Source organism: Zootoca vivipara, chromosome 7 (assembly GCF_963506605.1).
Source record: "Zootoca vivipara chromosome 7, rZooViv1.1, whole genome shotgun sequence".
In the NCBI taxonomy this organism is placed as follows: Eukaryota; Metazoa; Chordata; class Lepidosauria; order Squamata; family Lacertidae; genus Zootoca; species Zootoca vivipara.
In genome coordinates, this window is record NC_083282.1 from 20,154,352 (window position 1) to 20,177,805 (window position 23,454).

The following is a 23,454-nucleotide window of genomic DNA, read 5'->3' on the forward strand; positions in this document are numbered from 1 at the left end:
TCTCTGTAATGGATGGTTGACAAAACATTAGATTGATTGAGTGACCAAGCCCTATATCATGTGTATTTTTAAAGTGTTTTTACCTTTCCATATTGGGTACTACTGCTGCTGCTGCTGCTACTGCCGTATGATCCACCCTGCAGAGGATACAGTTTATTATTGTTGTTATATATATTTTTTAAAACCAGATTTTTATGCTGAGATACCAGCTTGATTTAATACATGTGCACTAGCCCTGCAAATATGGTCTCTGGAAGAGGCACTAGGATAGAGTGGATCTCCCTCTCTGAGGACAGAGAGAAAGAGAGATCTGACCTTGGAGAGGAAGATCTCACCCCAGGTCCCCTGCCTAGCACCATGGTTATCTTCATCATAGCCCTAACCTCACTGATGTTAGGTCAGAGCTGCCATAATGACAGAGGAGAAAGGGTGCATGCCAAGAACAGATCAGGAGAAAGCACTCAGTCTGCGTTTCATGTGCTCCAGTCCAGAACACAAAAGCTCAGGAGTTCTAGGAATTGAGCCTCAAGGCAACTGAAGAGATTGAGAATGACCATGGTTGGATACCACCCAGATTAGAACCATTGGCATTAATGGATTAGGATTCATTTAGGTCCATTGATTTCACCGGGCCTACTTTAGTTGGCTACACCCCATAGATTTCAGGTGGACTTTTCTCATGCTTAAGGTGGGTTATTGTTGTTGTTGTTTAGTCGTTTAGTCGTGTCCGACTCTTCGTGACCCCATGGACCATAGCACGCCAGGCACTCCTGTCTTCCACTGCCTCCCGCAGTTTGGTCAAACTCATGTTCGTAGCTTCGAGAACACTGTCCAGCCACCTCGTCCTCTGTCGTCCCCTTCTCCTAGTGCCCTCCATCTTTCCCAACATCAGGGTCTTTTCCAAGGATTCTTCTCTTCTCATGAGGTGGCCAAAGTATTGGAGCCTCAGCTTCACGATATAATCCTCAGCCTTTCCTTGTTCCCTGACATGCCCCCCCCCCCCGGCCGGAAACCAGAGAAGAAACTATGCCAGCCCACCACTGTATTTCTGCCCTTGCAGAGCTATGTAATCTGCTGAATTGTAACTGGGAATCAGTAAATAAAAACAAGCAGATGAGAATAGGGCAGAGGAGGAGGGCATGGGCACAGTTCTGAGCTTTTGCACAACCTGCCCGGGCACCCGATGAGCTGGTTGGTCCACCTTTGTTTTCTCTGCCTACCCCACCTTTAAAACCTACAGCCTATGAGTCTGTACACACCACACATTCACCCTCATCACCACAATCCTTGGAAATGTAGTTTGTTAAGGGAGCTGGGAATGGCAAGTCTGTGAAACTCCCAGAATTGTTGAGGCGGGGGGGTGCTTTACATGTATGGTGGGTACGCATCCTAAGAAGTAGAGTTTGATGTGAACTATAACCGTGTGTGTGTGTGTGTGTGTGTGTGTGTGTGTGTGTGTGTAGACCAGGCATCCCCAAACTGCGGCCCTCCAGATGTTTTGGCCTACAACTCCCATGATCCAAAGCTAACAGGACCAGTGGTCGGGGAAGATGGGAATTGTAGTCCAAAACATCTGGAGGGCCGAAGTTTGGGGGTGCCTGGTATAGACAGATGTAAAACACAGTCACATACAATGAAAGACCACAGACAGACACAGAGTCCTGTCCTCCAACCAGCATTCAAAGTGAATGGATGTCTTCTATGGGGTGACACAGCACCCCACATATATGCCGTGTCCACAATCTAACCTACTTTCTATATTCAGAAGCAGGCTTAAAAAATAAAAATCTTATGGAGATAGATAGAGATAGATAGATAGATAGATAGATAGATAGAGATGATAGATAGACAGGCAGTTCTAAATTACCTGTCCAAATTGGCTGCTGCCACCACCGTATGACCCACCCTGTACAGAAAACATTTATTGCAAGAGGGTTACTTGAATACATCTGCACAGTTACTTCCTATCTTACTCTTATTTTATTTTCTATGTCTGTGTGTGCTGGCATGTGGCCCTCAGAAGACTGTTCAGAAGGAAATGCGGCCCTCAGGCTGAAAAAGCTCCCCCCCCACCTAGTGTATACTGTTTATTACTAGCATGTATATTATTTACTCTATAAACGGTATATTAGAAGTGATCTTACCTGTCCAAATTGGTTGCTGCTGCCATATGAGCCACTCTGCAGAGAAAACATTTATTATAGAAGGATTACTTTAATATATATGCACAAGCCTACTTTCTATATGTTGTTTCTAAGGCTGGAAAAATAAAAAGAAGGAGCTAGAGGAGGAGATCAGGATACCATAATAAACACAACAGGAAATGGAAATACAACAGGGAGTGGAATTTGAACATACGGAACTGGGCATGAACTAAAGGATATATAATAAGAGAAAAATATGGAATATTAGCCCAATATGTGATCGCAGTGGAGAGATTTTTAATTGGACATGGACGAAGAATTTACTCGATATGGAGTAATGGTAGTGGGAATCAAGGGAGGTAAAGTCAAAAGAAATAATATGGTTGGCATTTATTCAATAATAACAATCTTGGACATCTTCCTGGGGAAAAGAAATGAATGATTCTGACACCTTGACTTAAAAGAAATATTGTTTAACAGAAAGTGGAGAAGACGGATGTTAGCATAGACAGAACATTTTAAATAATCCACTTTTTCGCCCTCAGGATAAAAAAGATTCCCCACACCTGGCATATACTGTCCATTACTAGCACATATATACTCTTTAACCTGCATATTAAAGGCTCTGAGTCGTCTTCCCTTGGAGGTTCCCCAGCTAGTTCCTTCCACCATTGATCTGTGTCCAACAAGTCCATGACATTTGGTTTATGGCCCTCGGAAGGCTGCCCAGAAGGGAATGTGGCCCTCAAGATTGAAAAAGGTTCCCCACAACTAGGGTATGCTGTCTATTAGAAGTCTTTTTACCTGTCCAAATTTGTTGCCGCTGCCGTATGAGCCACTCTGCACAGAAAAAAATTGTTACAGAAGGATTACTTTAAGATATGTGCACAAAGATACTTTCTATATTATTTCTAATTTTATTTCCTCTGTGTATGTGTGTTGGCGGGTGGCCCTCAGTCTCCCCAGGTGAAAAAGTTTCCCCACACCTAGAATATACTGTCTATTACTAGCATATATATTGTATACAGTGGTGGTACCTCTGTTTACAAACTTAATCCATTCTGGAAGAGCGTTCTTAAACAGAGGCATGCTTTCCCTGATGAGGCCCCCACCGCCAGTGCCCTTCCACCGGTCGGCTTCCATTTGTCTTCCAGGGCAAAGTTCACTAGCCAGAACATCGTTCGTTAACAGGACTGTTCTTAGACTCGAGGTACCACTGCACTTTATAAACTGTCTATTAAAAGTGTTTTTACCTGTCCAAATTGGTTGCTGCCACCACCGTATGATCCACTCTGTAGAGAAAACATTTATTAAAGAAGGATTACTTTAATATATCCACACCAAACTATTTTCTATATTATTTCATATTTGATTTCCTATATCTCTGTCTGCTGGCTTTACAAGAGCCTGCTGGTCAGTATCACACAATTCAAAGATGGCGTTAACTCTTTATTAGCTAAACACAACGTACACAGACTCGGTTGAGTGTCAGGCCTAATGAGCAGAGCAGCTCATTCCCAGTGGTCTTACTACATGAATAATAAGCTGCCAAGACTTAAGGTCCCTGCCTCTCCATAGCCACCTAAGTCCCATCCCCTCCAAGGCTTTCCCCAAGCAATCTGAGACTGTGCCTACATGAAGCCAACCTCTCCTCTGCCCTTTTCATGCCTCTTCTGGTACTGGGGGACGAGAGCTTGTTGCAGCAGGAGAGGGAGACACCCATGCCTCTTCACCAGCCAGACTCATCTCTGCCTCTTGTCTTCCTCCTCTCCTGCTTCCGCTCCTACTTCTGAACTTCCCTCTACCACAGCCTCTTCCTGCTCACTAAATCCTGTTGCCTCCTCATCTTCTGACACCTCCTCCTCCCAGTCTTCTCCCTCTGACCACTCTTTGTCAACCCACCACCAATCCCCAGGCTCTTAGTCTTCTTCCCTTGGGGGTTCCCCAGCTACTTCCTCCCACTATTCCTCTGTGTTCAACAAATCCATGACATTTGGCATGTGGCCCTCAGAAGGCTGCCCAGAAGGGAATGTGGCCCTCAAGACTGAAAAAGGTCCCCCACGACTAGGGTATGCTGTCTATTAGAAGTCTGTTTACCTGTCCAAATTTGTTGCCGCTGCCATATGAGCCACTCTGCACAGAAAAAAATTGTTACAGAAGGATTACTTTAAGATATCTGCACAAAGATACTTTCTATATTATTTCTAATTTTATTTCCTAAATGTCTGTGGGCTGGCGTGTGGCCCTCAGAAGGCTTCCCAGATGAGAATGTGGCCCCCGGGCTGAAAAAGTTTCCCCACACCTAGAGTATACTGTCTATTATTAGCATATATATTATATATAAACTGTCTATTAAAAGTGTTTTTACCTGTCCAAATTGGTTGCTGCCACCACCGTACGATCCACTCTGCAGAGAAAACATTTGTTACAGAAGGATTAATTTACCGGTAATATATCTGCACAAAGCTACTTTCTGGACCAGGACCTGCAGCCCTGCAGTAACTCCTTGGGGACTACCGTCTCCCCCGCTCTGAGGACTTGTTGCTACTGCTGCCGGGAGGGGGGGGAGGTTGCCAGCCCCCCCCCCCCCCCGGGAAGAGGACAGAAGAGAGTTCTGCAAGTTCTGCAAGAACCAGGTCCCTGGGCGAGCAGGCACATTGGGAACACAGAAGTCCATGGAGGAGCAGGTCAAGTCTGTGTCCAGGGCAGCTGTCTACCAGCTCCTTCTGGTACGTCGACTGAGACCCCACTTGCCCACAGACTGCCTCGCAGATGCATGGTGCATGCTCTAATTATCTCCCACTTGGATTACTGCAATGCGCTCTACATGGGGCTACAACTAATCCAGAATGTGGCAGCTAGACTGGTGACTGGGAGTGGCCGCTGAGACCATATAACACCGGTCCTGAAAGACCTACATTGGCTCCTAGTACGTTTCCGAGCACAATTCAAAGTGTTGGTGCTGACCTTTAAAGCCCTAAACGGCCTCGGCCCAGTATACCTGAAGGAGCGTCTCCACCCCCATCGTTCAGCCCGGACACTGAGGTCCAGCTCTGAGGGCCTTCTGGCGGTTCCCTCACTGCGAGAAGCAAAGTTACAGGGAACCAGGCAGAGGGCCTTTTCAGCAGTGGTGCCCGCCCTGTGGAACACCCTCCCATCAGATGTCAAGGAAAGAAGCAGCTATCCTATTTTTAAAAGACATCTGAAGGCAGCCCTGTATCAGGAAGGTTTTAATGTTTGACGTTTTATTATGTTTTTATATGTACTGGAAGCTGCCCAGAGTGGCTGGGAAAACCCAACAGGATGGGCTGGGTATGAATACTAATTTATTTATTTATTTATTTATTATTTCTATTTCATTTTTACTTTTACTTCCCATATCTTGATGTGCTGGCATGTGGCCCTCAGAATGCTGCCAGATGAGAATGTGGCCCTCAGGCTGAAAAACGTCCCCTACACCTAGAGTATACTATTACTAGCACATATATAAACTATAAACTGTATATTAAAAGTGGTTTTACCTGTCCAAATTGGTTGCTGCCGCCACCGTATGATCCACTCTGCAGAGAAAACATTTATTACTACAAAAGTATTACTTTAACATACCGTATCTGCTTTCTATTTTATTTTTTATATCTCTGCATGCTGGCATGTGGCCCTCGGTAGGCTGCCCAGAAGTGACTGCGGCCCTCAGGATGGAAAAGATTCCTCGCATCTGGCATACAGTACAATCATGTCTCGCACGCATTTAACTTGTGTGATTTCAACCTTGCATGGTTGAAGGCCAGCTGGCTGAAACCACACAGATTAAATGCATGGAAGGTGAGGAGCTTAAAAGCTCTTTTTGCACTTCGCTTTCCTGGCGCAGAAAGAACTTTTAATCTCTCTTCCTTACTTATCAGGCTCTGGGATGCTCTCGTGAGATCTCAGGGAAACGTGGACAGTCCCATGAGAGCATCCCAGAGCCTGGAAAGCTGGGCAGAGAGCTTAAAAGTCTTGCTTGTATACTATGACTAGAACAGATCTTGCACATATTATATAAGCTATAAATGAAAAAAGCTATTTTTACCTGTCCATATTGGCTGTTGCTGCTGCCATATGAACCAACCTATACAAATAATAATAATAATAATAATAATAATTGCAAAACAGATTTGGTTGCCACTTTGAAATCTCTGCACTAAGTTATTTTCTATATGTAGAAGCAGAAATGGAATGATTTTTTTTAGGAAATCCATCAGTTTTATTACACATCAAAAGCTTTTACCTGTCCATATTGGCTGCTGCTGCTGCCGCCGCTGCTGCTGCCGCTGCCACCACCAAATGATCCACTTTGTCCGGGCTATGGAGAAAACACGCATTACTTCGAAGTATTCAAAATATTACATTAGCAACTATTCCTGCTTAGACCCACTAAGTGACACATGGGTGCTTCTGAAAGCGCACACTCCTACAATTCCTGCATGGAGCCAGGTGGCAGCAAGTGGCAGTACAGTCATACCTTGGAAGTCGAATGGAATCCATTCCGGAAGTCCGTTCGACTTCCAAAACATTAGGAAACCAAAGCACGGCTTCTGATTGGCTGCAGGAAGCTCCTGCAGCCCATCGGAAGCTGTGGAAGCCCCATCGGACGTCCGGCTTCCAAAAATAGTTCACAAACCGGAACAGTCACTTCTGGGTTTGCGGCGTTTGGGAGCCAAAACGTTCGAGAACTAAGCTGTTCGAAAACCAAGGTACGACTGTACTGGATAAGCTTTCAGTGGAAGTGAATTATGTGGAGCAAGGGCAATTGTGTTTGCCTATTTATGCATTCTATTAGCAATATATATATATACAGAGAGGAAGAGCCTCACCTGTCTTTCTGCTTTGTTGAATGGTGGTATAGAAATGTTTTGTTTGCTTAGAAAAGGAAAGTCTTCAAAAGCTGCCAGGGATTGCCTAGGGTCACATAGTTAGGAAGAGGTCCCATATTAAGGAAAAAGGGACTGAGTAACTCTGGAAATGGGGCTTTAGAGAGCAGTGAACAGGTGGGTGTGAACATTTGGGCAATGCAGACACTCCCTGCTTTTCACACCGGAAATGCTTAACTGTGGACATTTGGTGTAGCTATAGCACACTCCCATCCACAGTCACCTTGCTCCACGTTTTCACCTGTTAGTGTAAGACCATAGAAAACATAGAATTTTTACCTGTTGACAGTTGCTACTGCTGGTTATTTTACCGGTATAACCATCCTGGAAGGAAAATAATAATACATTTTTAAGGCACTCTGGTTTATTTAAACTGTTGCTTAAAGTAATGCATAATATGCTATCAGTTAAAGATCCAACTTCAAAAGCCAGCAGGGAAGTTGGCACTTTATAGCCAAATATCTTAAACTAAGTTAACAAACAAGGAGAATGGGACATACCAGTCCACAAGGATTATTGTTGCTTCCTTGAGAATATGAACCACCCTGTGGAAAGTTGGAAGGGAGGAAAAAAAACCAAGTTACTTCCTTTCAATATTCCATAAATCAAGGTAAATTCAGTCTATGAAATAATATAATTAGGGCTGGGGAACCTCTAGACCAAGGGCCCAAAGTGGAAGAAAATGAGGGTGGGAGAAGGAAATGACATCACGTGATTGGCAGGGGGAGGAATTTTGCTAAAAATGGCCTCAGGCGCCATTTGAAGAGACCTGGTGGGCCAAATAAAGCCCACGGTCCAAAGGTTCTTTCCCCAGTACTGCTAAAAGAGAAGCGAAATGATTTTCCAGTTGAAAATAAGTGGGTACTCTCCAAATACAAAATGGGCAACAGTTGCACACTTAATTGAAACCATCAGCTGTGACCTCCGTGAGAGTCCTTGCAGGAGGTGGAGTGTTGGAAACTGTTACATGGACCCATAATGGTCTGGTCAGGCATAAACCATACAAATGGGCACTCAAGCATCGTTTTGGGCTTTTGTACAGGGAGCAGCAGCTATGTAGAATTGGGTCCTATGCTCTTCATGTTAGGGATGGGGAACCTGTGCCCATTGGGCTCCATCTCCCATCAGCCCCAAACAGCACAGCCTATAATCAGCATTGTAGTCCAATTTAGACTTGTAGTCCAACTTAAAGGCCCACAGGTGACCCAAATGTGTGCTAGACCACCATGCTAATGGGGAATATACAATATGCAATTTACCTGTTTGCTTCCAGTTTGCTGGGACGATGAGCCGCCCTACAAGGGAAAGAAGGAGCAAAAGCAGTCTTTATTTGTGAAAGGGGACCTTTTCAAACGGTGCAATATTATTATTATTATTATTTATTTTAAAAGAAGCTCTACCTGGCTACTCCCGTAAGTTTGTTGGTTTGATGATCCACCCTACAAGGGAAAGAAGGAACAAAAGAGGTATTCTCTCACAAACTGGGACCTTTTCAGATTCCAAATGATGCAGTGTTTTTAATAATAATACTTAGTCCATAGTAATATAGGAAGGTTCAAAACTGTTCTACCTGGCTACTTCCATAAGATTGTTGAGATGATGATCCACCCTACAATGGAAACAATACAAAAACCAGTGTTTTCTTGGAAACAGGGAAATGGCAAATGTTGCGGTATTTTTTTAGCAAAATGGGTTAAAACGTAGGGAAATGAAGAGCCGCTTTACCTGGGAACTTCCATAAGTTTGCTGGGATGATGATCCACCCTGAAAAGCAAATAATACTGTATATTGTCAGAATATTAAAAAAAGATTGGCACCTTGAACACCAACAAAAATATGAAACATTTGTTAAGGGGAGTTAAACGAGGGCTGTATCCTGTATATAGCCACGTTATGCTATATCACTGCAACGAGGAGGCAAACAACAAAGAATAATATAGAAATTTACGATAAATTAGAACCATTAAAAATGCCACATGAAGGAATATTTTCAGTAGGAATCCTTTACCTGGATACTTCCAGAACTTTGCTGAGATGTTGATCCACCCTGTGGGAGAAATAATTAATAAAAACATTAATTTTGTAAGTGTGGACCTGCATCTACACTACTTTCGGTACAGTAGGATGGGGTGCTGGCTTCCCCCACTGTGGGGGTCCCAAGTACATTAATGTGGAAGAAATCCCAATACAAAATTATAGCTGCCGAGTCAGGGCAAAAGATTTCCCGAAATTAAGATCCATGCTGGACACAAGCCTTCAAAGAATTCAGAGCAGAGGAATCTTACCGGTTTGCAAGGATTGCCATCAGTTGTATAGCCCTAAGAGAAAATTATGAACATTAATATTAATCACCCTCTTCAAAAACAAAACATACTTTTACTTCTGGTGGACATTTATTTCGCTCTTCGATTCCATTGGTCGAGAAGAGATTGTGTCAATTAATTAAACTACTAACTGGGCATTAATTGTCAAGCTGACAAAGACTTAATAGACAGACAAATACGGTCTGCACAGATAAATTACATTTGCTATGGGTTCTTCAACCAGTATTTATTAGCGTGTCAAGGACCCGTTCCCTAAATAAACACACAGACACGAGTGTTTTGGTTTATGGGTTCAAATAGGCCACAACTTTATTGGTTACAGATGTGAGTGGTTTGGCTTATGCATTGGGTAAAGCCAGACTATATCTTGACTCCTGCCCATTTGCAGGGAGTCCATCTAAGGGTAAACCACCAATAGGGAGAGCCTTATGACTTTCATCATATAGAGCCACCCCAAAGGGTCTCCAGTTTTCACACTAGGTGTGGCCCCACCCAATGCCGGCAACACGGCCGGGATGACATGGGGGGTGTCAACTCTCCACCCCCACACCTGATCAATGCAGTGTCCCAGATCCCTGGCCGCAACGTCGCCCACCGGAAAAGGTGAGTGGGCTTATTTAATAGAAGGTATATTCCAATTGGTTTTTTGTTTTGTTTTGTTTGTTTTTTACAAATACCTTGCAACTTATGCACATTTAACTTGTGCGCATTCCGCTTTACGTGCTTGCCAAAAGAATAAAATGTTTTTTTTTCAAGGAGATGGAAATGGGGTGGGTGCCCAGGAAAAAAAGACTTTGGCAATTGCACCCACCACTGAACCCAATGTGTTTTGACTAAGCATGATTTCGGCTTTAGGCACAATATCCAGAATGTAACCCCAGCCTAAGTTTAGAGTTGCTTGTAACTGAAAGTGGTTTACAAAAGGAACCAGCAGAAAGCTAAACTGCTGGCAACTGATGATAACTCTATGGTGCAAAAATTATTATAGAAATCTGAATTTTTAATTTTGAAACATCACCCACAGTGCAATAAATCAGAATGGATACAAAAAGCTGTTTGTCAGGAAAAAACAATGTCAAATTAAACCAGTACTCGTATTATTCAATTTTCTTCATCTGCTTACACTAGGGACAATGAAACAAACCACTCTTTAACACTAAAAGATATGGCACAGTTTTGGCAAGTTCCTCCGTCACGCATTTGTGGCAATTCTTACCTGGCCGCAGATGATACCTCCAGCTTTAGAAGGGGATCCGCTGCCCACAACCGAACTTGAGGATCCACTGCCAGCAACAGAACCAGGAGATCCACTGCCTCCAAAAGTAACAGAGACCCCACCGTTGCCAACTGAAGTCGAGGATCCACTGCCGCCAGCTGAGTTAGGGTATCTGCCGCCACCAACTGAGCCGGGAGATCCACTGCCGCCAAATGTCACAGAGACTCCACTGCCACCAACTGAAGTAGAGGATCCACTCAGCTAAAGCACATACACACAAAGAACCTGGTCAACATTAAAGAATGCCATCACCTGTACTGTACTTTTCAACCTGAAATCTGTTATCTTGGGGAGGGAATAGCATGAAGATGGGCCATTTTCAGTGGTGACACCCCACCTATGGAGCAGTCTCCGAAAGGAAATCAGGCAGGCCCTCCTTTCTGTATTCAATAAAACCCATATAAAGCTTTCAGTGAGAGCCAGTGTGGTGTAGTGGTCAAGAGCGGTAGACTCCTAATCTGGGGAACCGGGTTCGCTTCCCCGCTCCTCCACATGCGGCTGCTGGGTGACCTTGGGCTAGTCACACTTCTTTGAAGTCTCTCAGCCCCACCCACCTCACAGGGTGTCTGTTGTGGGGGAGGAGGGGAAAGGAGATTGTTAGCCGCTTTGAGACTCCTTCGGGTAGTGATAAAGCGGGATATCAAATCCAAACTCTTATTCTTATTCTTATTCTTATTTATCCTGGCTCTGCACAAATTTTTATGAATATTTTTACGCTGCTGGTTTTAAATGCTGCCTTTAGTGTGTTACAGAGCTGGTTTGAATTGGTTTTTAAGTAACGTTATTATTATTCTGAGCTGCAAAAAATCTTATCAAATATCGAAGTAGGCAAGAGGAACATTCCAACATAAGATAAGCTCACAGAGCTCGGTGTGTTTTAAGAGACACATCCCTCAAAGGAGCAGAAATCAAGCTGCAGCCATATGAATGTGTTTACCGTTTTGCAGGCTTGGCTGTTGTAGGAGGATGAGGTCTGTGAAGTAGAAAAAGAAAGAAATTACTTCCTGAATTAACACAACTAATATGCTAACTTGCATAAAAATTTCAGCTTCCGTTAATAAGTTATCTGATGAGCGTAAGGTTACTTAAAGACCAAACAAAACATTTCTTTGAAAAAAATAAATAGTGAAATAGTTAGGAGCCATGGAGTTTATGCCTAGTACAGATATATACTATCTGTAATTATTTACATTTTTGTGGAATTTCCTCAGTAGTGATATACAACTGCAGACACATATACACTGGTGTTTCTTGTTTTGTTGCTTGGTCCTTAAAGCAGTTATTGGAAGTTTGATGCATTATTGGTCGTTCAGATAGTCTTCCTTCCAAACTTATTTATTTCTTGGACGAAAGGCCAACGTCCGTGGTTAGTTGGTATCCAACTCACAGGTGAAACAGCACTTACCTTATCACAAACGTGCCCAGGTCGTCCACTCTAATTAGGGGGGGAAATAGAAGCCATTGTAAAACAAATCTTTCAAATGCAATATAACACCATGTTAGAATAAAATCCTGCACGCATTACAGTCAAGACTGTTTATTAAGCAAATTTCCAGATCTTGAATATAAACGCTAATTGGTTTTGTGATGTGAACATTACCAAGAAACACAACTGTTATCATTTTTGTCACTTAGAGGGTTTAGTGCAGCTACCGTGTTTCTCATATTATAAGTCATGTCTTATAATTTTTTTTACTCAAGAAAATAAGCCTATGGCTTATTTTCGGGGGGTGTCTTATTATTTTTTTAAAAAATTACAGTATGGTACCTCCCCTGTCGCGGCTCGGCGCCCGGAACTGGCTGCTGCTGCGCTGCTGGGCGCGTTGTCGGCGCTTCAGCAGGGCACGCTGCTGGGTCCTGCCGGGTCGGGGCTTCACGCGGCGTGCGCTGCGGCTCTTGCCGGATCCCGGCTCGGAGCAGCGCGCGCTGCGGCTCTTGCTGCGTCCCGCAGCGCCAGCGCCAAGCGCCAACCCAGCGGCGGGACCGGCGGGACCTGCAGCGCGCGCTGCTCCAAGCCCTGATGCGGCGGCGGGACGCAGCAAGAGCCGCAGCACGCTCAAGCTCGGGGCGTTTTTCACTCGCTCCTGCTTGGCGCCGAGCTCCCAGCAAGACTCACCGCCGCTGCTGCCTCCGTGTGCAGCAGTTCAAAGCTCCAGTGGGGCAGCCTCTTTGCAAAGGAGCTCCGGGAGGGACCAGCGAGTGGCAGCCGCGGCGGCCAATGAAGGCTTGGCTAGGTGTTTTTTGTTGTTGTAGCTGCGTCCCGCTGCGTCCCTCCTCTTCCTGTTGCGGCTCGGCGCCCGGAACTGGCTGCTGCTGCGCGCGTGCGTCCCGCCGCCGGGTCAGCGCTTGGAGCAGCACGCACTGCGGCTCTTGCCAGTCCCGCCGCCGGGTCAGCGCTTGGCGCGGTGCATGCTGCTGGACATTTTGGCGGGGCAGCAGCAGCCGGTTCCGGGTGCTGACAGGCATCTTCCTCTTCCATGGCGCCATCCAGACCTGCTCCCACCACTACGGCTTATTTTTGGGGTATGTCTTATATTTCTTCAACTCAGGAAAATCCTGCCATGGCTTATTTTGTAGGGATGACTTAAAATATGAGAAACATGGTACACTATAGTTACCTGGATGGTTATTCGGATGTCGTCTTGGGGTTTTGAGCCCTGATGGGGAGAAGATGATAAAAAAAATAAAAACAACAATTTTGCAATCAAAGTGCAGGCAGCAGAATGTCCTATAGCTACAAAGATTTCCCTAGATGACAATTTTTATTAAAATGTAATTTAATAACAGAGGGCCTATAACCTTGGTGAACTAGTCACATGTTGTACCTGCCCAGGTGACAAGCTGGATGGGAAAAATAAATATTTGTTCCATGAACAGATGTTATCAGTGATCTCCCTCTCATAAACCAAAGCAAGAAGCAAGTTACCACAACAAAGATCTGCACTGTTATAAAAGCATCGGGGCAAGTGCAATTATATAACTAAAGAGATATAAAGAGAAAATTGCAACTAATTTTCTTAGAAAGAGGATATAACACATCTGAACTCTGCTTAAAACCAGGAGTATTCTATAGCAATTTGCGTGCTTGAAAGCTCACTTGCTTTCACTGAAGCTAAATTCTGATGTGTGAGAGAGAGATCAGCTCTTTTTCCCACACGTGGTTTGCACCATATCTTTATAAATTGACTTTTACAGGTCAGAATCCAGCATGCTCAGGGCAACTGGCATGACTAAACCATGGTGTTGCTGGAGGTGGGTGTCATTTAAGAAATAAAAGTCTGACATTCCTTGGCTCTTTGGGGTCCTCTTCACAAGCTTTAGGCTATGTTGTTGTATTTTGATTTTACAGATGGGAAAGTGCGGCTGAGTAGTGATGATTGTTAACTTTGGATGGGCAAATATCTCTATTTTGGTCTTTCTTCATTTCTCATTTGACCACATTCCTCCACCAGATTGCAACTTTTATTTATTTATTTTGCTATGTATTGTTTCTTTAGCGGTCAAGAGAGGAAGCTTACAGCTCTCATCCATGAGGTGTGGAGTTTACTGCATATTCTTTCAATGCTGAATTTACTAATTCTTCACAATCGGGGGGGGGGGATTACACCGCCATCGCAACGGCACATGCTGCTTTCATGGCTCCTGAGTTGTTAGCAATTTAGACTGTAGCTCAGGTGTTTGGCACATGTTTCCACAGTACTCTGTGAAAGCAGGTAATCTGCAAATGCAAACAAGGACCCAGAATCAAGCTGTTAATTGTTACAGAGAAGCCTATAGATGGCAAAGAAAAATTAAAATGTACCTGGGCCTTGATTTTGTCCCCATATATAGTGCTCTGCAAAGGAACCGGAAACTAATTAGTTCAACACAGAGGAGTACCTGCCTTCTTGAAAGAAATACTTGCTACCTTTGTGTGTTCTCCATTCATAAAGTGATATCCCTTATGCTGCATTGTTGAGACAAGAGGTTGGATTATTACTCTTAAATATTGGCTAAAAATTCACTTTAATACCGATCCAGATAGCCTGATATCCTATCTTCTGAAAGACAGCCACAGCTTTATATGGTTTTCTAATATTTCCAACAAACTGAGGCAACTAGGCCTTCCAGTGGACTCCCTCCTGACATATGAGGACTCATACATCTTTACTCTTATTAAGCAGAGACTGCTTGATATCGAATTCCAGAAACTTCATCCTGCCCAACCTCTGGTATGCTCGCCTGCCTTCCTGGGGCTGCCGCCGCACCAAGGATTGATGCCTAGTTATTTATATGACCTGGTATCTCCTTTTTATCGCAGAATATTTATGTTGGCCTGCCAAAATGCTTTTCCATCCTCTGTGTTGGCCGGAAGACTCAAAGGCATCCCTTACTGGAATAGATTATGCCCTTGTGGCCAGAAAGAGGTAGACTCTATGGCTCACATGATTCTGGACTGTCCCCTTTCCAATTTTTTCGACTTTGGTCCCCCTCTATCTTTTACAAGACCTGGAACCCTCCCCAACAAGGAAACAGTGGTCCAGCTCTTGTTGAGGGATGACTTCCCCGAAATTACCAGAATTATGGCCCACTACTTGTCCAGAATTTATGTAATTAAAATCAATACATCTAGCCTTCAACAATGATAGCTGAGGATCCCTTGTGTGCCTTTCTCTCCTCCTGCTCTCCATTATTTCTGTATGATGTAGAGTGACTATTTATACTAATGACCTATATGTGATGTATGTTTTGTCTTTGTTTTTATGTTATATATATATGCCAATAAAGGTGTTGAAATTGCTGCATTGTTATATTTGCTGCATAATATCCTACTTCTGGGACGCGGGTGGCGCTGTGGGTTAAACCACAGAGCATAGGGCTTGCCGATCAGAAGGTCGGCGGTTCGAATCCCCGCGATGGGGTGAGCTCCTGTTGCTTGGTCCCTGCTCCTGCCAACCTAGCAGTTTGAAAGCATGTCAAAGTGCAAGTAGATATATAGGTACCGCTCCGGCAGGAAGGTAAACGGAATTTCCGTGTGCTGCTCTGGTTTGCCAGAAGTGGCTTAGTCATGCTGGCCATATGACCAAGAAGCTGTACCCCGGCTCCCTCGGCCAATAAAGCGAGATGAGTACTGCAACCCCAGAGTCAGTCACAACTGGACCTAATGGTTAAGGATCCCTTTACCTTTATCCTACTTCTAAGCACAAGCTCTCAAGCTAGCGGTTCAAAACAATAAACCTAATCCTCTCCTCTCACTTCATTCAAAAAGCTTTTGCATCACAGTTCCTCTTGCCCCACAACTCCCCATCCCTGTGGGGAAAACTACTCGTTAGTGCTAAATCAAGCAAATGGCAATTCCCTTACGAGTGAGGGTTCCCGAGCAGAGTAGAAATGCTTACCTGAATGTGTTTGTATTTAGAGTTGGCAAGTTGCTAAAAGGGAATCAGAAACCATTTTATTTGTACTGCGTATGCACACATCACATCATTATTCTCATAGCCATGACTTTGTGCTGCGATAATTATTAGGAAGAGAGGTTGGAAGAATGTTTCTTTTGTCAAAACAAACCAGCTGATAATTAGGGCATCCTTGAAATGGGAATAAACTCAAAGCCGTTTCACGGAAATAAAAATGAATTGTTTATAAAGACCTTTAGGCAGAATGATGAAATGAGAGTGTCCAGCAAAAAAAGTAAATGATGCTTTATTTGAAAGCAGACCCCAAAGTTGTTCAGGAATGAACAGTGCAATCTTATGCGTGATTCATCAGAAGTAAGCCCCACTGAATTTAATCTTGCTGAAGAATCAGCTAAACAAATTAACAAAATAGGTTTCTTTTTTTGCAGGGGGCATTTCATGAAAACCATTTCTCTTCAAATGACTGAGAATGTTTTTGCACAATTTCATACATTTTTGACTGGCTTGGGCATTTAGTAAGAAAGCAAAGCGGGAGTACAACATAGGGTTGGCATATGTCCCGAATTTCCTGGACACAGCTGGGATTTGGCTGTCAGAAGCTGTGTCCGGGTAGAAATTGCTGAAATGTCTGGGAAAATCTGGACCTATGGCAAGAAGCGTAGATTTTGTCGGAAGTGTAGGTTTTGGCGAATTTTCTTATAAATTGCTCAAAAACATCTTTTAAAAAAATAGATTTTGCAAAAAGAAAAGAAAAAGCAACTCTAGTACAACATATGTTGTAGTTCCACAGGTACCCATGCCTAAATTTCACTTCCAGAAATAATTCTAGGAATGGAAGAATTCTTGCGTTGAATTAGCTTAAGAGCAAGAAAAATGAAAAATTCTTACCGACGAGTAAGTGTTGCGCTGTGAAAACAACAGAAATACAAACAATTAGCCATTCCCAAATAACTTTCCCCACATTAATGAAAACCTCAAAGCACAAAATGATATTTTAAAAGAGCTTACTTCGGGTGGGTAGGGCTGGCTCGGAGCATACACTATGACCTGCCAAAAAGGAATAATCATTAAATGACAAGTTAAATTGGGTTGAATTCAAAATACATTTGCTGTTCTGCCTCAGGTGGCAAAACATCTTGAGCCACCCCTGCTGAGGACAGAATGGCTGCACCGATCTTCATCCCAGCTGTTGCTTAAATCAGTAGGAAATTAATTCAGAAAGAGATACATACCTTCCCTTGGTTTGAAACTGTTGAAACGGACTGTAAGGAAAACAGAAAGCAAACACTGAATACTTTTTGTTCTCTTGTGCTCAGCTGACTGGGCTGCCCTATGTCACCTAGGGCAGGAATAGGGAACAGTTTTCCACTGAAGGGCCACAGCCCCTTCTGGGCATTATTTCAGGGGCCGCATGCTAGGGGTGGGCAGAGCCAGAGGTAAATGGGGATTTTAGCTTTCTATAGCAGGCTAGTTTCTACACACCCACCCACCCTCTATCCTCCATCCCAGCAAGCAAGAAGCATTATCGGAGTTCAAGGACACATTCCAAGCAGGCAAAAACACTCAGGCAGGGTGTCAAGTAGGGATGGGGAGTGATGTGGCCTATGGAGACAGTGCCTGGGGGCCACATTTGGTTCCCAGCTTTGAGGTCCCTCATCCTTGCCCTAGTACTTCCTTTCTAGAAGGCCTGTTCCACATTTTTGGACCCCTTTGATGCAGCAGTACTAGTTGATTGCTCTGGCCTGCAAGCACTCCAACTGGAGAACAGCCTTTACCAAAGGTGTCATGGGCTTTGAAGACATTTGAACTCAGGATGAAAGGGAGAAAAGTGCAAAGAGGAAGGCATGCTTGGAAAACCCTCACCATTATCAACTCCTGCCCAGAAACCCACCCTGTGGAAGGACATGTGGATCTAGAATTGGCCTCCACAGTCACTTACGGACTCACTGTTAAAATCTTGTTTATGGAAGACAATCTTACTTGCTATGAGTGATAGAAGAAGAAGAAGAAGAAGAAGAAGAAGAAGAAGAAGAAGAAGAAGAAGAAGAAGAGGAAGAAGACTAGTTGATTGCTAGTTCCTCACCTGTCCGTAGGAAGTGCCGCTACCATAGCTTACACCAGGCTGCATAAAAAAGAAACTTCAGTTACTTCTTTATAAAAGCCACACATTTCAACAAATTGCTATGTTATGAAATTAAACCCGTTTGCAATGGTAAGTTTAAAGAGAGATGGCAAGAATTCAGGAAAACTGTGTTTATTAAGGGACATTTTAGTGCCAATTAACCTTTAATTTAAATATGCAGATCTTGGGAAAATCCTTGTTGGGGGCAGGGAGAATCTAATTCAGATTTTAGACATCCAAATGAGCTAATGCTGAAGACACAATGTGGAGGTTTTCACTTGGATGACTATTCCCTTGTTGCTTACGACACAAACCACCCATCGCATATATAACCATAACAATAAACTTCTAGGAGGAAAAGAAGGAGAATGCTTACATCGTAGCAGCCAAATTTGTTGTAGATACTAGCAGTGGCACCCTGTACGGAAAAAAAAACAGAGAACTAATATGATTCTTTGTTTTGGCGCTGCTGGTAAATGGAATTTAATGGCATACAGTAATATGGGTTCTGACAGCTGAAGTGGATGCAGGGGGAGGGTGAAGGTTGAATATATACAGAATACAGAACTCCCACAAAGGTTGCCTAGATTTTCAGCTACAATAATTGCACAGGGACAAGGTTTTAAATGAGAACAGAAAAATGCCTGCTTACCGCAAGGCATCCACCGCCTTTCTTGACACCTCCTTGGTACACTATAACTCCCTGTAAAGGAAGTAAGGACAGGTTATTTCTTTGTCAAACACTTTATTCAATGCAGGCATAGAAAACTGCAGTGTCTTCATCGCAATCCATCCAGCTTGGAGGGGATGGGGAAGCCTGCTTGAGAGTACGGCTGCTGTCCTTGGGAGCAACACGTGAAATCTGCAAAGACAAGACCCTGGAAACTGTCTTGGTGTAAAGGGAGAATGAAACCCACTGAACGCTTCAAGTGCCTTCCTGACACAGGTTCAGTCCTTCATCCTCTTGCTCTAAATGACTAATTCACAACCGGGGCTAAGTGACATGATATCTTGGAGATAATGGATGCTTCCAGGTGGGGACTTAATTTGCAAACACATTGTTGGTATTTTTCAGTGTATCAGATTTTCTCCAGAAAGGGCGAATCTAGATTTAATTGGGGTGTGGGTTGGCATTTTGATGCCTTGGTGGGTACCAGCTTGGGGACCCCAGGCTAAAATATTATTAACTGGCCACAGAAGGGGTTGTTCAGGTGAGAAAGAGAAAAGGTGCAGCAGCAGCCCAGAAGCTGGCTCCCTCACATTTATCCTTTAAAAGCCCAAACTGTGGCATCTAATAAAGCAAATACCTTTGAGACAGAATGAGCACTCAAACCTTCCTTTGTGGGTGCCCTTTGCGGAACCGTGCACAGCACCTTGGCCCACGTGGGACTCACCAGCTGGTTGAGCTGGCTTGCCTCCCTGTGCTAGTCATTGGAGGTTCCCGCCAAACCTCAGTTAGCCAATCAGCACTGCAGGGAGGAAGGGCCAGTTGCAATTCCAAGGTCCCCTCTTAAAGGGGTTTGTGAAAAGGGAGCCACTGGCCATACACTGAAAGGTTGTCAGTGAACTCCCCTGCGTTGCGAGGATATGGGCTGGGCTGCCAGCATACACAAGCGTCTTGCTGTGCACCTTCGCATATCCCATTCACCCTGAAGAGCCCCAGTTCCCCCGGCTGGCGGGCTGGGAGGGATACATGCCCAATGCCTAAGCCAAGGTCTTCCTACATCTGAAAGGTTTAATAAAGTTGTGGCCCATTTTTAATTCCATAACACGTTGTCACAAGTCATTATTCCTTCTGGTGGTCTCTTGGGGCCGGGGGTGTGTGTGTGTGTCTGCCTGGGCACGCAAATAGCTTTGAGTGCTGTTAAGATTGGTACATAAATGTGGGAAATATAAGGGCATGTAATGAAACACATGGAAAACAAGGTACTGTGAGAAGAACAAAGGGTGTCAGCAGTGAATTCCTTCTATGCAATTCGCGTCGGACTATGTAGGTGCATATTTTCACAGAACTGCACTAATTCACGCAATCAAGGAGTCACCAGAAGGAATCGTTGTACTCTTGTTTCTCTGTGTAAGTGTAAATTTCTGCTCTGAGCAGTTGGGTGTGGTTTGCCCAAGACCCAAGATTACAGCAAAGGCAAGTGAGCCTATGGAATTAGTAACATATTGGGGAAAGCAATGTTTACCTGGCCTTGATTGCTACCAAACGTTGAACCCTGTAAAGTAAAAAGGAATGAAAATGTGATGCTCTGTCCCTCAAGCACAACTGTTAAGTAACAGAATTCCCATAACTCTCCTTCATGGCATGAACAAGACGCAATGGGTTATTCAGCTTATCCTGTGTTTTATTTCACATCATTCTGCTGCTCTACATCATTTGAGCAGTAATTCCACCCACTCTCCTTAGGAGTAAACCCTGTTGAACTCAATGGCATTTGCTTTCATGTAAGCAGGCATAACTTACTTGGGCTGCTCACATGATAAATGTGTGTAAAGTTCAAGATAGGGAAGGAGGAGCAATATGGAGAAGGGCCGCGTGTTGCTCAGTGGCAGAACACCTGCACTGAGTGCAGAAGGTCCTGATTCCCAATATTTCCAAATAAAGCTGAAACCCGAGAGGGCCCTCTGCCAGTCAGCTTGATGGGCCAACAGCTTGACTTGGTATAAGGCAACGCCCCATGTTTCAAATATTGGACTCACCTGCCCTAGATTCATGTCTGAGTCTTGTGAACAGAGGCCATGTCTGCTCAACCATAGTCTCTGTTCACAGTACCTCTGTGTGGCATTTTTGTCAGGTATAAGTGTTTGCATACACTGACAACAGAAAATAGCAGTGGTAATATTTATAGCAGTACAGTAGTCCCAGTATGTATATGGGGTGGCTTGGGGGAAGTTCAATAGGGAGAGACAGAGACAGAGAGTATGTGTAAAGATAAAGGAAAATGCTTTCAGCAAATAACAGAAAGGCTATCAAAGGGCTAACATTGTCATTTGTGCCGTATATTTTGAAAAAAAAACAAGCACTTACCTGGGCACACTTGCTGCTGCCTACATGAGCTCCTCCCTGTAAGCAATAAAAGGCATTTTATTTTTTTAAGGACTTTTGCAAATGTAGTACAGTTTCAGGTTTAGTGAAGCGGGAGAGGAGAAAGCGCTTTCCCAGGCATTAAAAAAAAAACAGAAGCAGGAAGATGGAGACAGGAAGTTGGAGCCACCCACACTTCCTGTTCCTTCCCTTCCCCTCCATTGCATTAGGGCAGACGTAGGCCAAGGTTTCAGCACAAGGAAAGGTGTCAGAGAAGGAAAAACACCGTCATTCTGCCGGCTGAGAACCATTTGCTGCTTTTAAATGCACAGTAATGGACACGATGCATTAAAAAAGCAGTTGTGTCAATAAGGGATATCATGGGAAATAAGGATTCTTACCGGTCCACAGTCTATTTTTATGGTAACGGAAGCTGACTGTAAAGAAACAAAATAATTACGATTTAGGAAAAGGGCTTGTGCTACAGCTTTTTTAAGCTGGATGTATCATTGACAATAAAAACAAATCATGTGAACAGGTTCTGTCACATGACTGTATGAGGATCAGAGACAACATAGCGTGTGAACCAGAGGAACATGGGGTGAAACAGCTGTCCCTTCTACAAGTACAGATGTCGTAATCAAAAGTGTTCATCCTATCTAACCACACAACCCACACTTAAGACTTTTCTTGCTGGTTGTGCAATCCGTGGGACTTAAAATTTTGCCATCTGGGCCACATTCCAGTCATAATAATGTAAGGGGAAAGTGCATGTAAATATCAAATATTTATCTGGTCTTTATTTCAGCATACCTTCTTCCTACTTTTTGGCGATACATTGGCTTTTTTAGTCTCATCTTCAACTTTTGTCTCATTGGAAAGCTTAGGAAACAGGACTATGCTAGGAACCAGCCAGTACGTTTCAGCATCTTGAAAAACAGTCGCTCTGGAAAGAAAATGCAGTTGTTAATAGGTCATGGTTTGGATCAGAATGGTTTTTTTGTGCAGTGGCAGTAACAGGCTTTGCCTTATTGCTCTAAGGTAGGCTTCCGGGTTGCAGTTTTTCCCATTAAAACCAAATGTATGCATATTTCTTATAATTTTAATGGACTGTTGTTATTCACCAAAACTATTATATCACATGATATGTCACACCATTCTGACATATAAATAACCTGTTGAATCAAAACTCTCCTCCCTCCCTTTTTAATCTCTCCACTTTTCTAATACTGGGTGGGACCACATAACACCGGTCCTGAGGGATCTACATTGGCTCCCAGTACGTTTCCGAGCACAATTCAAAGAGTTGGTGTTGACCTTTAAAGCCCTAAACGGCATCGGTCCAGTATACCTGAAGGAGCACCTCCGCCGAGGGCCTTCTGGCAGTTCTCTCGCTGCGAGAAGCCAAGTTACAGGGAACAGGCAGAGGGCCTTCTCGGTAGTGGCACCCGCCCTGTGGAACGCCCTTCCATCAGATGTCAAGGAAATAAACAGCTATCCTTTTTTAAAAGACATCTGAAGGCAGCCCTGTTTAGGGAGGTTTTTAATATTTAATGCTGTATTGTTTTAATACTCGATTGGGAGCCGCCCAGAGTGGGTTGGGGGACTCAGCCAGATGGGCGGGGTACAAATAATAAGTGTCCAGATGGATCACTATGTCATACGTTGGGCAGCCAGATGAGGGAAGAAGCAAAAAGGAGAGAGCTCTTCCTGAGCCTTTAATAATTGTGCAGAAGGGGGAGTTTCAACAGGTGTGGCTTGCATGTCACACTATTTATATATCTATTGAAAACATGCAACTTTTGCTTGCAGTAAAAAATAAAGCCCAAGGAATCAAAATCATAATGAAGCTTAATCCTTTCTAATATGCACTTACATAAACTGAACCTTTTTAGCATCAGGTGAAACCCAAAGAGATGATATGTTGTGCTTCTCTTCTGAGCCCTTGTGAATTAATGCTGAATTCTGAAAAATTAAAGACAAACGTTAAGATTATTCATTCATTTTTAGACATTTACTGAACTTGCTTCTTTTAAGGAAATGTCTTAACAGCAGCACTGGATACAGAACTCCAGTTTACTTTTCGCAAGAGAGCTTTTGTTACTGAGTAGTGTATAAATACAGGTAGGCAAAATAAAAATAGGTACGCACTCCAGAAAATGACAAAACAAGGCATTCAACAGCATTGTAAAGCCTTCTCACATGCTCTTGATGTGCAACTCAAATGTGCTTTTCTGCATTGCTAGTGTTGTAT

The 23,454-nt window shown here is 43.7% G+C and overlaps 1 protein-coding gene across 12 annotated transcripts in view; it reads right to left on the reverse strand.

Moving 5' to 3' along the window:
* Window positions 1–23,454, reverse strand: part of LOC118088317 (hornerin) — a 63,609-nt gene that overhangs the window by 27,753 nt on the left and 12,402 nt on the right. For 7 of the 12 annotated variants that reach the window (XM_060276710.1, XM_060276705.1, XM_060276706.1 and 4 more), the window contains exons 4-38: window positions 23,077–23,165; window positions 22,014–22,146; window positions 21,602–21,637; window positions 21,204–21,239; window positions 20,362–20,391; window positions 18,825–18,875; window positions 18,549–18,590; window positions 18,134–18,172; window positions 17,283–17,312; window positions 17,059–17,097; window positions 16,939–16,956; window positions 16,033–16,065; window positions 14,457–14,489; window positions 13,273–13,311; window positions 12,060–12,089; window positions 11,592–11,627; window positions 10,595–10,855; window positions 9,340–9,372; window positions 9,063–9,101; window positions 8,780–8,818; window positions 8,625–8,663; window positions 8,455–8,493; window positions 8,314–8,349; window positions 7,555–7,599; window positions 7,334–7,378; window positions 6,412–6,486; window positions 6,214–6,252; window positions 5,666–5,704; window positions 4,513–4,551; window positions 4,242–4,277; window positions 3,398–3,436; window positions 2,949–2,984; window positions 2,145–2,180; window positions 1,868–1,906; window positions 84–137 (exon numbers count right to left, since the gene is read on the reverse strand). In XM_060276710.1, coding sequence (XP_060132693.1) covers window positions 84–137; window positions 1,868–1,906; window positions 2,145–2,180; window positions 2,949–2,984; window positions 3,398–3,436; window positions 4,242–4,277; window positions 4,513–4,551; window positions 5,666–5,704; window positions 6,214–6,252; window positions 6,412–6,486; window positions 7,334–7,378; window positions 7,555–7,599; window positions 8,314–8,349; window positions 8,455–8,493; window positions 8,625–8,663; window positions 8,780–8,818; window positions 9,063–9,101; window positions 9,340–9,372; window positions 10,595–10,855; window positions 11,592–11,627; window positions 12,060–12,089; window positions 13,273–13,311; window positions 14,457–14,489; window positions 16,033–16,065; window positions 16,939–16,956; window positions 17,059–17,097; window positions 17,283–17,312; window positions 18,134–18,172; window positions 18,549–18,590; window positions 18,825–18,875; window positions 20,362–20,391; window positions 21,204–21,239; window positions 21,602–21,637; window positions 22,014–22,146; window positions 23,077–23,165 — 1,722 coding nt within the window. The remainder of the gene's footprint in view (window positions 1–83; window positions 138–1,867; window positions 1,907–2,144; window positions 2,181–2,948; window positions 2,985–3,397; window positions 3,437–4,241; window positions 4,278–4,512; window positions 4,552–5,665; window positions 5,705–6,213; window positions 6,253–6,411; window positions 6,487–7,333; window positions 7,379–7,554; window positions 7,600–8,313; window positions 8,350–8,454; window positions 8,494–8,624; window positions 8,664–8,779; window positions 8,819–9,062; window positions 9,102–9,339; window positions 9,373–10,594; window positions 10,856–11,591; window positions 11,628–12,059; window positions 12,090–13,272; window positions 13,312–14,456; window positions 14,490–16,032; window positions 16,066–16,938; window positions 16,957–17,058; window positions 17,098–17,282; window positions 17,313–18,133; window positions 18,173–18,548; window positions 18,591–18,824; window positions 18,876–20,361; window positions 20,392–21,203; window positions 21,240–21,601; window positions 21,638–22,013; window positions 22,147–23,076; window positions 23,166–23,454) is intronic. The other 5 variants (XM_060276704.1, XM_060276701.1, XM_060276707.1 and 2 more) reach the window with 5 other exon arrangements.